This window comes from Oncorhynchus kisutch, linkage group LG30 (assembly GCF_002021735.2).
Source record: "Oncorhynchus kisutch isolate 150728-3 linkage group LG30, Okis_V2, whole genome shotgun sequence".
Taxonomy (NCBI): Eukaryota; Metazoa; Chordata; class Actinopteri; order Salmoniformes; family Salmonidae; genus Oncorhynchus; species Oncorhynchus kisutch.
In genome coordinates this window covers 28,346,266-28,361,052 of record NC_034203.2, presented here as the reverse complement: position 1 = coordinate 28,361,052, position 14,787 = coordinate 28,346,266, and the positions used below count along the sequence as shown (strand labels likewise).

General features: G+C 44.4%; 1 protein-coding gene across 4 annotated transcripts in view; it reads right to left on the bottom strand.

The window, feature by feature from the left end:
* Positions 1–14,787, bottom strand: part of LOC109874721 (arf-GAP with GTPase, ANK repeat and PH domain-containing protein 3) — a 261,538-nt gene that overhangs the window by 92,677 nt on the left and 154,074 nt on the right. For all 4 annotated transcript variants that reach the window (XR_004206343.1, XR_004206342.1, XM_031810043.1 and 1 more), the window contains exons 5-7: positions 8,122–8,263; positions 7,442–7,576; positions 2,451–2,578 (exon numbers count right to left, since the gene is read on the bottom strand). Coding sequence is in view for 2 of the 4 variants with exons in the window: in XM_031810043.1 (XP_031665903.1) it covers positions 2,451–2,578; positions 7,442–7,576; positions 8,122–8,263 (405 nt within the window). In the remaining 2 variants the exon portion in view is untranslated. The remainder of the gene's footprint in view (positions 1–2,450; positions 2,579–7,441; positions 7,577–8,121; positions 8,264–14,787) is intronic.

The window sequence follows — 14,787 nt, the reverse complement described above, 5'->3', positions numbered from 1 at the left end:
CCTATCCATATATTCAGTAGTGTCCAGCCTATCCACATCTTCAGTAGTGTCCAGCCTATCCATATATTCAGTAGTGTCCAGCCTATCCATATATTCAGTAGTGTCCAGCCTATCCATATATTCAGTAGTGTCCAGCCTATCCATATATTCAGTAGTGTCCAGCCTATCTATATCTGCAGTAGTGTCCAGCCTATCCATATCTTCAGTAGTGTCCAGCCTATATATGTCTTCAGTAGGGTACAGCCTATATATGTCTTCAGTAGTGTCCAGCCTATATATGTCTTCAGTAGGGTACAGCCTATATATGTCTTCAGTAGTGTCCAGCCTATATATGTCTTCAGTAGGGTACAGCCTATATATGTCTTCAGTAGTGCACAGCTTATCTATATCTTTAGTAGTGTCCAGCCTATCTATATCTGCAGTAGGGTACAGCCTATCCATATCTTCAGTAGTGTCCAGCCCATCTATATCTTCAGTAGTGTCCAGCCCATCTATATCTTCAGTAGTGTCCAGCCTATCCTCATCTTCTGTAGTGTCCAGCCCATCTATATCTTCAGTAGTGTCCAGCCCATCTATATCTTCAGTAGTGTCCAGCCCATCTATATCTTCAGTAGTGTCCAGCCCATCTATATCTTCAGTAGTGTCCAGCCTATCCTCATCTTCTGTAGTGTCCAGCCTATCCTCATCTTCTGTAGTGTCCAGCCTATCCACATCTTCAGTAGTGTCCAGCCTATCCACATCTTCAGTAGTGTCCAGCCTATCCACATCTTCAGTAGTGTCCAGCCTGTCTATCTTCAGTAGTGTCCAGCCTATCCACATCTTCAGTAGTGTCCAGCCTATCCATATCTTCAGTAGTGTCCAGCCTATATATGTCTTCAGTAGGGTACAGCCTATATATGTCTTCAGTAGTGTCCAGCCTATATATGTCTTCAGTAGGGTACAGCCTATATATGTCTTCAGTAGTGTCCAGCCTATATATGTCTTCAGTAGGGTACAGCCTATATATGTCTTCAGTAGTGCACAGCTTATCTATATCTTTAGTAGTGTCCAGCCTATCTATATCTGCAGTAGGGTACAGCCTATCCATATCTTCAGTAGTGTCCAGCCCATCTATATCTTCAGTAGTGTCCAGCCCATCTATATCTTCAGTAGTGTACAGCCCATCTAAATCTTCAGTAGTGTCCAGCCCATCTATATCTTCAGTAGTGTCCAGCCCATCTATATCTTCAGTAGTGTCCAGCCTATATATGTCTTCAGTAGTGTCCAGCCTATCCATATCTTCAGTAGTGTCCAGCCTATATATGTCTTCAGTAGTGTCCAGCCTATCCATATCTTCAGTAGTGTCCAGCCTATATATGTCTTCAGTAGTGTCCAGCCTATATATGTCTTCAGTAGTGTCCAGCCTATCCATATCTTCAGTAGTGTCCAGCCTATATATGTCTTCAGTAGTGTCCAGCCTATATATGTCTTCAGTAGTGTCCAGCCTATATATGTCTTCAGTAGTGTACAGCCTATATATGTCTTCAGTAGTGTCCAGCCTATATATGTCTTCAGTAGTGTCCAGCCTATATATGTCTTCAGTAGTGTCCAGCCTATATATGTCTTCAGTAGTGTCCAGCCCATCTATATCTTCAGTAGTGCCCAGCCTATCCATATCTTCAGTAGTGTCCAGCCCATCTATATCTTCAGTAGTGTCCAGCCCATCTATATCTTTAGTAGTGTCCAGCCCATCTATATCTTCAGTAGTGTCCAGCCCATCTATATCTTCAGTAGTGTCCAGCCCATCTATATCTTCAGTAGTGCACAGCTTATCTATATCTTTAGTAGTGTCCAGCCCATCTATATCTTCAGTAGTGTCCAGCCCATCTATATCTTCAGTAGTGTCCAGCCCATCTATATCTTCAGTAGTGCACAGCTTATCTATATCTTTAGTAGTGTCCAGCCCATCTATATCTTCAGTAGTGTCCAGCCCATCTATATCTTCAGTAGTGTCCAGCCCATCTATATCTTCAGTAGTGTCCAGCCCATCTATATCTTCAGTAGTGTCCAGCCCATCTATATCTTCAGTAGTGCACAGCTTATCTATATCTTTAGTAGTGTCCAGCCCATCTATATCTTCAGTAGTGTACAGCCCATCTATATCTTCAGTAGTGCACAGCTTATCTATATCTTTAGTAGTGTCCAGCCCATCTATATCTTCAGTAGTGTACAGCCCATCTATATCTTCAGCAGTGCACAGCATATCTTCAGTAGTGCCCAGCCCTATGTCTTTCTGCTAGTACCAATTTTAACAGAAGAAGCTCATTGTTTTTTTCTGACCACATAACCTGACCAGGAACAACTCAGGGACCTAGTAATAACCTACAACTAAAACTAGGTCCATGAGTCAGATCACGTGACCAGGAATACTCCTGGGTTTAGTTAGAAATATTCAGGATGTGTGCCCTCACCTGGTTAATATGCACAGAGGGGATGGATGCGTTGGGGACTGATGAGTGGCTGGGAGAGTTGGGCAGGGACTTGCACGGACCAATAGACAGCTGCTGCTTTTTCCTCAGAGCCACCACCTTCTGGGCAACTGGGTGGGAGAGAATGAGACACAGACAAACAACAGAGAGTTAGGAATCAACAACAACAAGTGGTCAATTGACGACTCTTTTATAAAGTACAATGACTTTCAGGATAGGTATAACTCAGGATAACTCCACAATGTCAACTCTAATATCAACAAGTCTACTGATATTAACAACCACTTCAGAACAATTATCTTTAATCAGGTACATATGTGGAGATGAACCTTAACTTATACAGTTCTCCAGAGATACAAAGCATCTCCATTTCCAAGGAATATACTGCTGCAGTATGTTTGGAGAAATTAGCCTGTCTACAGCTCAGGGAGATTTGTGTGATGTTAACCAAATGAGCCTGTCTTCAACCCAGGGAGATCTGTGGTGTGATGTTAACCAAATGAGCCTGTCTTCAACCCAGGGAGATCTGTGGTGTGATGTTAACCCAATGAGACTGTCTGCAACCCAGGGAGATCTGTGGTGTGATGTTAACCAATGAGACTGTCTGCAACCCAGGGAGATCTGTGGTGTGATGTTAACCAAATGAGCCTGTCTTCAACCCAGGGAGATCTGTGGTGTGATGTTAACCAAATTAGCCTGTCATGTGTAGTATAGAGGGACATGATTGGCCATGCAGACAGCGTAGCGTTCCCTATAGACTCCAGCAGGAAGGAGATTTGTGATTCTGTGAGACGTGAATGAGGGCCGAAGTAGAGAGATGAGTTTACATATGTCTGACAGCTGGGGGGTGTATCGCTCTTGACGGCTAAAGTAGAATGGGGAATGGAGAAGCCGCTCAAAACACTTACATGTCTTTTAATTACTTAAAAGGAAGCAATTAAAACAGTGCGGAACCAACAAGGCTCCTTGTGTTAACAAACAGCGAAAGGGAAAAGTGAACACTGTGTTATGTACACAGTGTACAAAACATGAGGAACACCTTCCTAATATTGAGTTGCAACCCTTTTTGCCCTCAGAACAGACTCAATTCATTGGGGCAAAAAGTGTTCAAGGTGTGGAAAGTGTTCAACAGGGATGCTGGGACATGTTGACTTCTCACAGTTGGATCAAGTTGACTGGATGTCCTTTGGGCAGTGGACCATTCTTGATACACATGGGAAACTGTTGAGCATGAAAAACCCAGCAGCGTTGCAGTTCTTGACACAAACCGGTGTCCCTGGCACCTAATACCATACCCCGTTCAAAAGGTACTTCAATATTTTGTCTTGCCCATTCACCCTCTGAAAAACACATATACACAATCTATGTCTCAATTGTCTCAAGGCTTAAAAATCCTTCTTTAACCTGTCTACTCCCCTTCATCTACACGGATTGAAGTAGATTTGAAGTGACATCAATAAGGGACCATAGCTTTCACCTGGATTCACCTGGTCAGTCTATGTCCTGGAAAGAGGCAGGTAGACATAATGTTTTGTACACTCACTGTATTCATACGTTTGGTAAAGAGAGTGTTTGGAGAGTAAATGAGAGTTATTGTTAAAAAGATGTGCTGTACCTACACACTGAAGAAGGCTGTTAAGCCAGAATGTCTGTGTATGCTAACCTGATGTAGTAAAACAAATGTAAAATATTGAAAACTTAGGTTTTATGCAACATCTTTTTGAGTGTGGACCCATCATATTTGTTTTGCTAAATGTACTGTGGTAACCAGGACAGTGTTGTTGTGTTCAGATTAAGATTGGCATGACCTTGGTAAATTCAGAGATGCTTTCTCCCTGAACCGAATCAAATCAAATCAAATTTGATTAGTCACATGTACCCAATACAACAGTTGTACACCTTACAGTGAAATGCTTATTTACGAGCCCCTAACCAGAGAAGTCTATGACTAGGGTGGCTGGAGTCTTTGACAATTTTTAGGGCCTTCCTCTGACACCGCCTGGTATAGAGGTCCTGGATGGCAGGAAGCTTGGCCCCAGTGATGAACTGGGCCATTCGCACTACCCTCTGTAGTGCCCTGCGGTCGGAGGCCGAGCAGTTGCCATACCAGGCAATGATGCAACCAATGATGCTCTCTGGTGCAGCTGTAGAACCTTTAGAGGATCTGAGGACCCATGACAAATCTTTTCAGTCTCCTGAGGGGGAATAGGTTTTGTTGTGTCCTCTTCATGACTGTCTTGGTGTGCTTGGACCATGTTAGTTTGTTGGTGATGTGGACACCAAGGAACTTGAAGTACTCAACCTGCTCCACTGCAGCCCTGTCAAATAGAATAGGGGCGTGCTCGAACCTCCTTTTCCTGTAGTCCTTTTCCTGTAGTCCACAATCATCTTGATCACGTTGAGGGAGAGGTTGTTGTCCTGGCATCACACTGCCAGGTCTCTGACCTCCATCAAGTCATTGTCGGTGATCAGTTGTAATATCGGCAAACATAATGATTGTGTTGGAGTCGTGCCTGGCTGTGCAGTCATGCGTGAACAGGGAGTACAGGAGGGGGCTGAGGACACACCCCTGCTGTATTGAGGTTCAGCGTGGCAGATGTGTTGCTACCTACCCTTACCATTTGTGGGCAGCCCGTCAGGAAGTCCAGGATCCAGTTGCAGAGGGAGGTGTTTAGTCCCAGGGTCCTTAGCTTATTGATTAAGCTTATTGAGTCAATGAATAGCATTCTCACATAGCTGTTCCTTTTGTCCAGGAGGGAAAGGGCAGTGTGGAGTGCAACAGAGATTCTATCATCTGTGGATCTATTGGGGTGGTATGAAAATCTGAGTCGGTCTAGGGTTTCTGGGATAATGGTGTTGATGTGAGCCATGACCAGCCTTTCAAAGCACTTCATGGCTACAGACGTGAGTGCTATGGGTCGATAGTCATTTAGGCAGGTTACCTTAATGTTCTCGGGCACAGGCACTATGGTGGTATGCTTAAAACATGTTGGTATTACAGACTCGGACAGGGAGAGGTTGAAAATGTCAGTGAAGACACTTGCCAGTTGGTCAGCGCATGCTCGCAGTACACGTCCTGGTAATCCGTCTGGACCTGTGAATGTTGATCTGTTTTGTAGGTCTTACTCACATCGGCTGCGGAGAGCGTGATCACACAGTCTTCCGGAATAGGTAGTGCTCTTATGCATGTTTCAGTGTTATTTGCCTCAAAGCGAGCAAGGAAATAGTTTAGCTCTCGGCTGTGCTTCCCTTTGTAGTCTGTAATGGTTTGCAAGCCCTGCCACATCCGATGAGCGTCAGAGCCGGTGTAGTACAATTCGATCTTAGTCCTGTATTGACGCTTTGCCTGTTTGATGGTTCGTTGGAGGGCATAGCGGGATTTCTTATAAGCCCCGCTCCTTGAAAGCGGCAGCTCTAGCCTTTAGCTCAGTGCGGATGTTGCCTGTAATCCATGGCTTCTGGTTGGGGTATGTACATATGGTTACTGTGGGACGATGTCATCGATGCACTTATTGATGAAGCCAATGACTGATGTGGTGTACTCCACAATGCCATCGGAGGAATCCCGGAACATAGTCCAGTCTGTGCTAGCAAAACAGTCCTGTAGCTTAGCATCTGCGTCATCTGACCACTTTTTTATTGATGTAGTCACTGGTGCTTCCTGCTATAAATTATGCTTGAAAGCAGGAATCAGGAAGATAGAATTATGGTCAGATTTGCCAAATGGAGAGCGAGGGAGAGCTTTGTATGTGTCTCTGTGTGTGGAGTAAAGGTGGTCCAGAGATTTTTTTCCCTCTGGTTGCACATTTAACATGCTGATAGAAATTTGGTAAAACGGATTTAAGTTTCCCTGCATTCAAGTCCCAGGTGAGCGTTTTCTTGTTTGCTTATGGCGGAATACAGCTCATTCAATGCTGTCTTAGTGCCAGCCTCTGACTGTGGTGGTATTTAAACAGCTACATTAGATAGGTAGATAGTGTGGTCTACAGCTTCATGAGATACTCTACCTCAGGCGAGCAATAGCTCGAGACTTCCTTAGATATCATGCACCAGCTGTTATTTACAAAAATACATAGTCAGCTGGACCTTGTCTTACCAGACGCCGCTGTTCTATCCTGCCGGTGCAGCGTATAACCAGCCAGCTGTATGTTGATAGTGATGTCATTCAGCCACGACTCCATGAAGCATAAGATATTACAGTTTTGAATGTCTAGTTGGTAGTTTAACCTGCCAAGTAGGTCATCTATTTTATTCTCCAAAATTTGCACGTTTGTTAGCAGAATGGAAGGAAGTAGGGGTTTATTCGATCACCTATGAATTCTCATAACGCAGCCCACCCTCTGGCCCCTTTTTTCCGCCTCCTCTTCACGCAATTCACAGGGATCTGGGCCTGTTCCCGAGAAAGCAGTATATCGTTTGTGTTCGGCTCGTCAGACTAACCAAAGGAAAAAAAGGATTCTACCAGTCCATGGTGAGTAATCGCAGTCCTGATGTCCACTTATGATTTTCAGTCATAAGAGACGATAGCGGAAACATTATGTACAAAATAAGTAAATAAATAAGTTAAACAACGCACTGTGTTGACAGAGTCCAACATTATATATCCCTTACCAATTTCCTTCCCATGTCTTTTCCATTGACATTACATTGCCATTCAGTAGAGAGTATGAATGGCTAAATCATCTGCTAGGGAAGACTGGATACTGGATATCAATAGAAACATGATGTGTGGACGTTGGCCTCTACAACGGTACACTGAAGACCAGCATTATGTACTCCTGATCGCAGGGATCCACATTTTTGTCCCAGCACTGACACACCCCATTCAGCTACTAAGTTAATCAAGGGATTGGATATTAGTTGATTCATTGAAATGGTTGCGTTAATGCCAGTCCAGGACCAGAAATGAAGTACTCAGTGACATGATGGCCAAGCTACAGTACGTCCCCAGTGCCCAGTAACCCAGCCCTCACCATCCTGGAAGACTCGTTCCACATTGAGGCCATAGGTGGAGCAGGTCTCGTAGTAGGTGGAGCGCTTCAGATCGTTGGACAGCTTCCTCGCCCGCGAGTCATCGATCACTCTGGGGTTGGCAGCACTGATGGCATCTGGGGAGAGACAAAAAGCACCATCAAGACTGTAGTCACTTTGAATAATATACAGTAGGCTTTACATGTCCTTTTTCATTTGAGATTATGTCATTTGGGGGATTCTGTATATGAAAATGAACACTAAAGTCTCATGTCTATGCTAAAACTAAGGCCCAGAGTTGTTCCTGGTCAGGGCATGTAGTCAGAGTCAGAAAACTCCCAGCCTTACTTTAGGTCAGGTGATTTATGTAAGTTGTATAGTAACAACTGGCTACCGCTAAGCCACAAACTACCACTTTTGTCCCATGTCTATATTTGTATACTCCCTTAAAATGTATAAAAGCCTCAGTCTGTTTAACTTCTGTAAAAAGCCAGATGAAGACCAAAAGCCGAAACACGTTGGATAAACTTTTAGCTATAAAGAATCTTTTGTATTTAATTTCAATGTCGTTGAAGTATTGCTGAATCTCCCCTCTCCTTCAGTATGGGATGAAACAAACAATCCAAACAAAATCCATAGCTTAAGGGAATTGCCTGGTTAAATCAAGGTTCAAATTAAATACCTTGTGTCCCAACCAGGACCATGGGGACTTCTGCTGTGTTCCTGTAGCTGGACAGACGCAGGAAATAGTTGTAGACTGTCTGAAAACTGATCTCATCCTCCAGACTGAAGACAAACACCACAGCGTCTACCCATGCTGCAAACTGGAGGGGACACAGAGACCAAACACAAGAATAGGCTTGGGATGATTCAACACATAAAAAAGCACCAACATACAGTTGAAGTCAGAAGTTTACATACACCTTAGCCAAATACATTGAAACTCAGTTTTTCACAATTCCTGACATTTAATCCTAGTAAACAATTCCCTGTTTTAGGTCAGTTAGGATCACCACGTTATTTTAAGAATGTGAAATGTCAGAATAATAGTAGAGAGAAGGTTTTATTTCAGCTTTTATTTCTTTCATCACATTCCCAGTGGGTCAGAAGTTTACATACACTCAATTAGTATTTGGTAGCATTGCCTTCAAATTGTTTAACTTGAGTCAAATGTTTCGGGTAGCCTTCCACAAGCTTCCCACAATAAATTGGGTGAATTTTGGCCCATTCCTCCTGACAGAGTTGGTGTAACTGAGTCAGGTTTGTGGGCCTCTTTTCTCGCGCATGCTTTTTCAATTCTGCCCACAAATGTTCTATAGGATGGAGGTCAGGGTTTTGTGATGGCCACTCCAGTACCTTGACTTTGTTGTCCTTAAGCCTTTACCACAACTTTGGAAGTATGCTTGGGGTCATTGTCCATTTGTGCCACAGGGTTCAATTCTCGGGCCGACTCTTTTCTCTGTGTATATCAATGATGTTGCTCTTGCTGCGGGCGATTCCCTGATCCACCTCTACGCAGACGACACCATTCTATATACTTTCGGCCCGTCTTTGGACACTGTGCTATCTAACCTCCAAACAAGCTTCAATGCCATACAACACTCCTTCCGTGGCCTCCAACTGCTCTTAAACGCTAGTAAAACCAAATGCATGCTTTTCAACCGGTCGCTGCCTGCACCTGCATGCCCGACTAGCATCACCACCCTGGATGGTTCCGACCTAGAATATGTGGACGTCTATAAGTACCTAGGTGTCTGGCTAGACTGCAAACTCTCCTTCCAGACTCATATCAAACATCTCCAATCGAAAATCAAATCAAGAGTCGGCTTTCTATTCCGCAACAAAGCCTCCTTCACTCAAGCCGCCAAGCTTACCCTAGTAAAACTGACTATCCTACCGATCCTCGACTTCGGCGATGTCATCTACAAAATGGCTTCCAACACTCTACTCAGCAAACTGGATGCAGTCTATCACAGTGCCATCCGTTTTGTCACTAAAGCACCTTATACTACCCACCACTGCGACTTGTATGCTCTAGTCGGCTGGCCCTCGCTACATATTCGTCGCCAGACCCACTGGCTCCAGGTCATCTACAAGTCTATGCTAGGTAAAGCTCCGCCTTATCTCAGCTCACTGGTCACGATGGCAACACCCATCCGTAGCACGCGCTCCAGCAGGTGTATCTCACTGATCATCCCTAAAGCCAACACCTCATTTGGCCGCCTTTCGTTCCAGTACTCTGCTGCCTGTGACTGGAACGAATTGCAAAAATCGCTGAAGTTGGAGACTTTTATCTCCCTCACCAACTTCAAACATCAGCTATCTGAGCAGCTAACCGATCGCTGCAGCTGTACATAGTCTATTGGTAAATAGCCCACCCTTTTCACCTACCTCATCCCCGTACTGTTTCTATTTATTTACTTTTCTGCTCTTCTGCACACCAATATCTCTACCTGTACATGACCATCTGATCTTTTATCACTCCAGTGTTAATCTGCAAAATTGTAATTATTTGCCTACCTCCTCATGCCTTTTGCACACATTGTATATAGACCCCCCCTTCGTTTTCTACTGTGTTATTGACTTGTTAATTGTTTACTCCATGTGTAACTCTTTGTTGTATGCTCACACTGCTATGCTTTATCTTGGCCAGGTCGCAGTTGCAAATGAGAACTTGTTCTCAACTAGCCTACCTGGTTAAATAAAGGTGAAATAAAAAAATATAAAAAAAATTTGGAAGACCAATTTGCAATCAAGCTTTAACTTCCTGACTGATATCTTGAGATGTTGCTTCAATATATCCACATCATTTTCCTACCTCATGATGCCATCTATTTTGTGAAGTGCACCAGTGCCTCCTGCAGCAAAGCACCCCCACAACATGATGCTGCCACCCCCATGCTTCACGGTTGGGATGGTGTTCTTCGGCTTGCAAGCGTCCCCCTTTTTCCTCCAAACATAACAATGGTCATTATGGCCAAACAGTTCTATTTTTGATTCATCAGACCAGATGACATTTCTCAAAAAGTACGATCTTTGTCCCCATGTGCAGTTGCAAACCATAGTCTGGCTTATTTATGGCGGTTTTGAAGCAGTGGCTTCTTCCTTGCTGAGCGACCTTTCAGGTTATGTAAATATAGGACTCGTTTTACTGTGGATAGAGATACTTGTTTCCTCCAGCATCTTCACAAGGTCCTTTGCTTTTGTTCTGGGATTAATTTGCACTTTTAGCACCAAAGTACAGCTCTAGGAGACAGAACGCGTCTCCTTCCTGAGCGGTATGATGGCTGCGTGGTCCCATGGTGTTTATACTTGCGTTCTATTGGTTGTACAGATGAACGTGGTACCTTCAGGCATTTGTAAATTACTCCCAAGGATGAACCAGACTTGTGGAGGTAAAAAAAAAAATGTATGAGGTCTTGGCTGATTTCTTTTGATTTTCCCATGATGTCAAGCAAAGAGGTACTGAGTTTGAAGGTAGGCCTTGAAATTCATCCAATACACCTCCAATTGACTCAAATTATGTCACTTATCAGAAGCATCTAAAGCCATGACATCGTTTTCCGGAATTTTCCAAGCTGTTTAAAGGCACAGTCAACTTAGTTTACGTAAACTTCTGACTCACTGGAATTGTGATAGTGAAATAATCTGTCTGTAAACAATTGTTGGAAAAATGACTTGTGTCATGCACAAAGTAGATGTCCTAACCGACTATAGTTTGTTAACAAGACATTTCTGGAGTGGTTGAAAAACTAGTTTTAATGACTCCAACTTAAGTGTATGTAAACTTCCGAATTCAACTGTAGACACATATATACATGCATACAGAGAGAGAGACAGAGAGAATATATATATATATATAGTCTCATAGCAAAGGGTCTGAATACTTATGTAAATAAGACTCGAAATTGAGCTCAGGTGCATCCTGTTTCCATTAATTGTCACTGAGATGTTTCTACAACTTGATTGGAGTCCACCTGTGGTAAATTCAATTGATTGGACAGGATTTGGAAAGGCACACGCCTGTCTATATATGGTCCCAGTTGACAGTGCATGTCAGAGCAACAAAAAAAACAAGCCATGAGGTGGAAGGAATTGTCTGTAGAGCGCCGAGACAAGATTGTGTCAAGGCACAGATCTGGGGGAAGTGTACCAAAAAAGAACACAGTGGCCTCCATCGTTATTAAATGGAAGAAGTTTGGAACCATCAAGACTCTTCCTAGAGCTGGCCGCTTGGCCAAACTGAGCACTCAGGGGAGAATGGCCTTGGTCACATAGGTGACCAAGAACCTGACTGGTAACATGACCGAATACAAACAGTGCAGCTATTCCCTCCGCAAGGCTATCAAACAAGCTAAGCGTCAGTACAGAGACAAAGTAGAATCTCAATTCAACGGCTCAGACACAAGAGGCATGTGGCAGGGTCTACAGTGAATCACGGATTACAAGAAGAAATCCAGCCCAGTCACGGACCAGGATGTCTTCCTCCCAGGCAGACTAAATTACTTTTTTGCCCGCTTTGAGGACAATACAGTGCCTCTCCTTCACTGCAGCCGAGGTGAGTAAGACATTTAAACGTGTTAACCCTCGCAAGGCTGCAGGCCCAGACGGCATCCCCAGCCGCGCCCTCAGAGCATGCGCAGACAAGCTGGCCGGTGTGTTTACGGACATATTAAATCAATCCCTATACCAGTCTGCTGTTCCCACATGCTTCAAGAGGGCCACCATTGTTCCTGTTCCCAAGAAAGCTAAGGTAACTGAGCTAAACGACTACCGCCCCGTAGCACTCACTTCCGTCATCATGAAGTGCTTTGAGAGACTAGTCAAGGACCATATCACCTCCACCCTACCTGACACCCTAGATCCACTCCAATTTGCTTACCGCCCAAATAGGTCCACAGACGATGCAATCTCAACCACACTGCACACTGCCCTAACCCATCTGGACAAGAGGAATACCTATGTGAATACCTAGTACCCTCCAAGCTCGTCATCAAGCTCGAGACCCTGGGTCTCGACCCCGCCCTGTGCAACTGGGTACTGGACTTCCTGACGGGCCGCCCCCAGGTGGTGAGGGTAGGCAACAACATCTCCTCCCCGCTGATCCTCAACACTGGGGCCCCACAAGGGTGCGTTCTGAGCCCTCTCCTGTACTCCCTGTTCACCCACGACTGCGTGGCCACGCACGCCTCCAACTCAATCATCAAGTTTGCGGACGACACAACAGTGGTAGGCTTGATTACCAACAACGACGAGACGGCCTACAGGGAGGAGGTGAGGGCCCTCGGAGTGTGGTGTCAGGAAAATAACCTCACACTCAACGTCAACAAAACTAAGGAGATGATTGTGGACTTCAGGAAACAGCAGAGGGAACACCCCCCTATCCACATCAATGGAACAGTAGTGGAGAGGGTAGCAAGTTTTAAGTTCCTCGGCATACACATCACAGACAAACTGAATTGGTCCACTCACACAGACAGCATCGTGAAGAAGGCGCAGCAGCGCCTCTTCAACCTCAGGAGGCTGAAGAAATTCGGCTTGTCACCAAAAGCACTCACAAGTCCTGGCGGGCTGTATCACCGCCTGGCACGGCAACTGCTCCGCCCTCAACCGTAAGGCTCTCCAGAGGGTAGTGAGGTCTGCACAACGCATCACCGGGGGCAAACTACCTGCCCTCCAGGACACCTACACCACCCGATGTTACAGGAAGGCCATAAAGATCATCAAGGACATCAACCACCCGAGCCACTGCCTGTTCACCCCGCTATCATCCAGAAGGCGAGGTCAGTACAGGTGCATCAAAGCTGGGACCGAGAGACTGACAAACAGCTTCTATCTCAAGGCCATCAGACTGTTAAACAGCCACCACTAACATTGAGTGGCTGCTGCCAACACACTGACACTGACTCAACTCCAGCCACTTTAATAATGGGAATTGATGAGAAATGATGTAAATATATCACTAGCCACTTTAAACAATGCTACCTTATATAATGTTACTTACCCTACATTATTCATCTCATATGCATACGTATATACTGTACTCTATATCATTGACTGCATCCTTATGTAATACATGTATCACTAGCCACTTTAACTATGCCACTTTGTTTACATACTCATCTCATATGTATATACTGTACTCGATACCATCTACTGTATCTTGCCTATGCTGCTCTGTACCATCACTCATTCATATATCCTTATGTACATATTCTTTATCCCCTTACACTGTGTATAAGACAGTAGCTTTGGAATTGTTAGTTAGATTACTTGTTGGTTATTACTGCATTGTCGGAACTAGAAGCACAAGCATTTCGCTACACTCGCATTAACATCTGCTAACCATGTGTTTGTGACAAATAAAATTTGATTTGATTTGATGGTCACTCTGACAGAGCTCCAGAGTTCCTCTGTGGAGATGGGATAACCTTCCAGAAGGACAACCTTCTCTGCAGCACTCCACCGATCAGGGTTTTATGGTAGAGTGGCCACATGGAAGCCATTCCTCAGTAAAAGGCACATGACAGTCCACTTGGAGTTAAAGTACTCAGACCATGAGAAACAAGATTCTCTGGTCTGATGAAACCAAGATTGAACTCTTTGGCCTGAATGCCAAGCATCACATCTGGAGAAAACCTGTCACTATCCATATGGTGAAGCAGGGTGGTGGCAGCATGATGCTGTGGGGATGTTTTTCAGCGGCAGGAACTGGGAGACTAGTCAGGATCGAGGGAAAGATGATCGGAGGAAAGTACAGAGAGATCCATGATGAAAACCTGCTTTAGAGCGCTCAATAAATCTAGCCCTATTGAGATGTTCACATAAAAATGAGTTGCAATCAATTTCTTATGGTGAACCATAACTAGCTGAAACAAAATTATATTATGAATCTCCTGATTAGGTTTTTGTATGAATAACCAAAGCAATTTAATGAATAATTCCCTTTTCTTATTTTTACGGTGGTGGCTTCAGTTCCATATGTGTGCAGAAGAGGGCAGTGTAGCAAAAGCCATTTAATGCAGAGCATCTGTTATTGTGTTAACGCCTGTGTCGCCAGGTACAAGGAGGAATATCAATGTAATCTGAAATATAGCTGTTACAAACCTGTATCACAGGTTATCGGAAGGTGGAACCTGTTTTCCCCTCCACCATTACACAAACCTAATCTATATACTGTATCTCTTAGTGCAGCACCAGGGAGAGAGGAGAGGAAGAGGTTTCCCTCAGGCAGCAGAATAAGGTCCTCATAATCACAATAGCTTCTGAGAAAGTGGTTAAGGAGGAAACAGAACCGTGCCCGAGTGCTAACAGTGTAACAAGCCCTTTTCTACCTCGCCTCCACCTC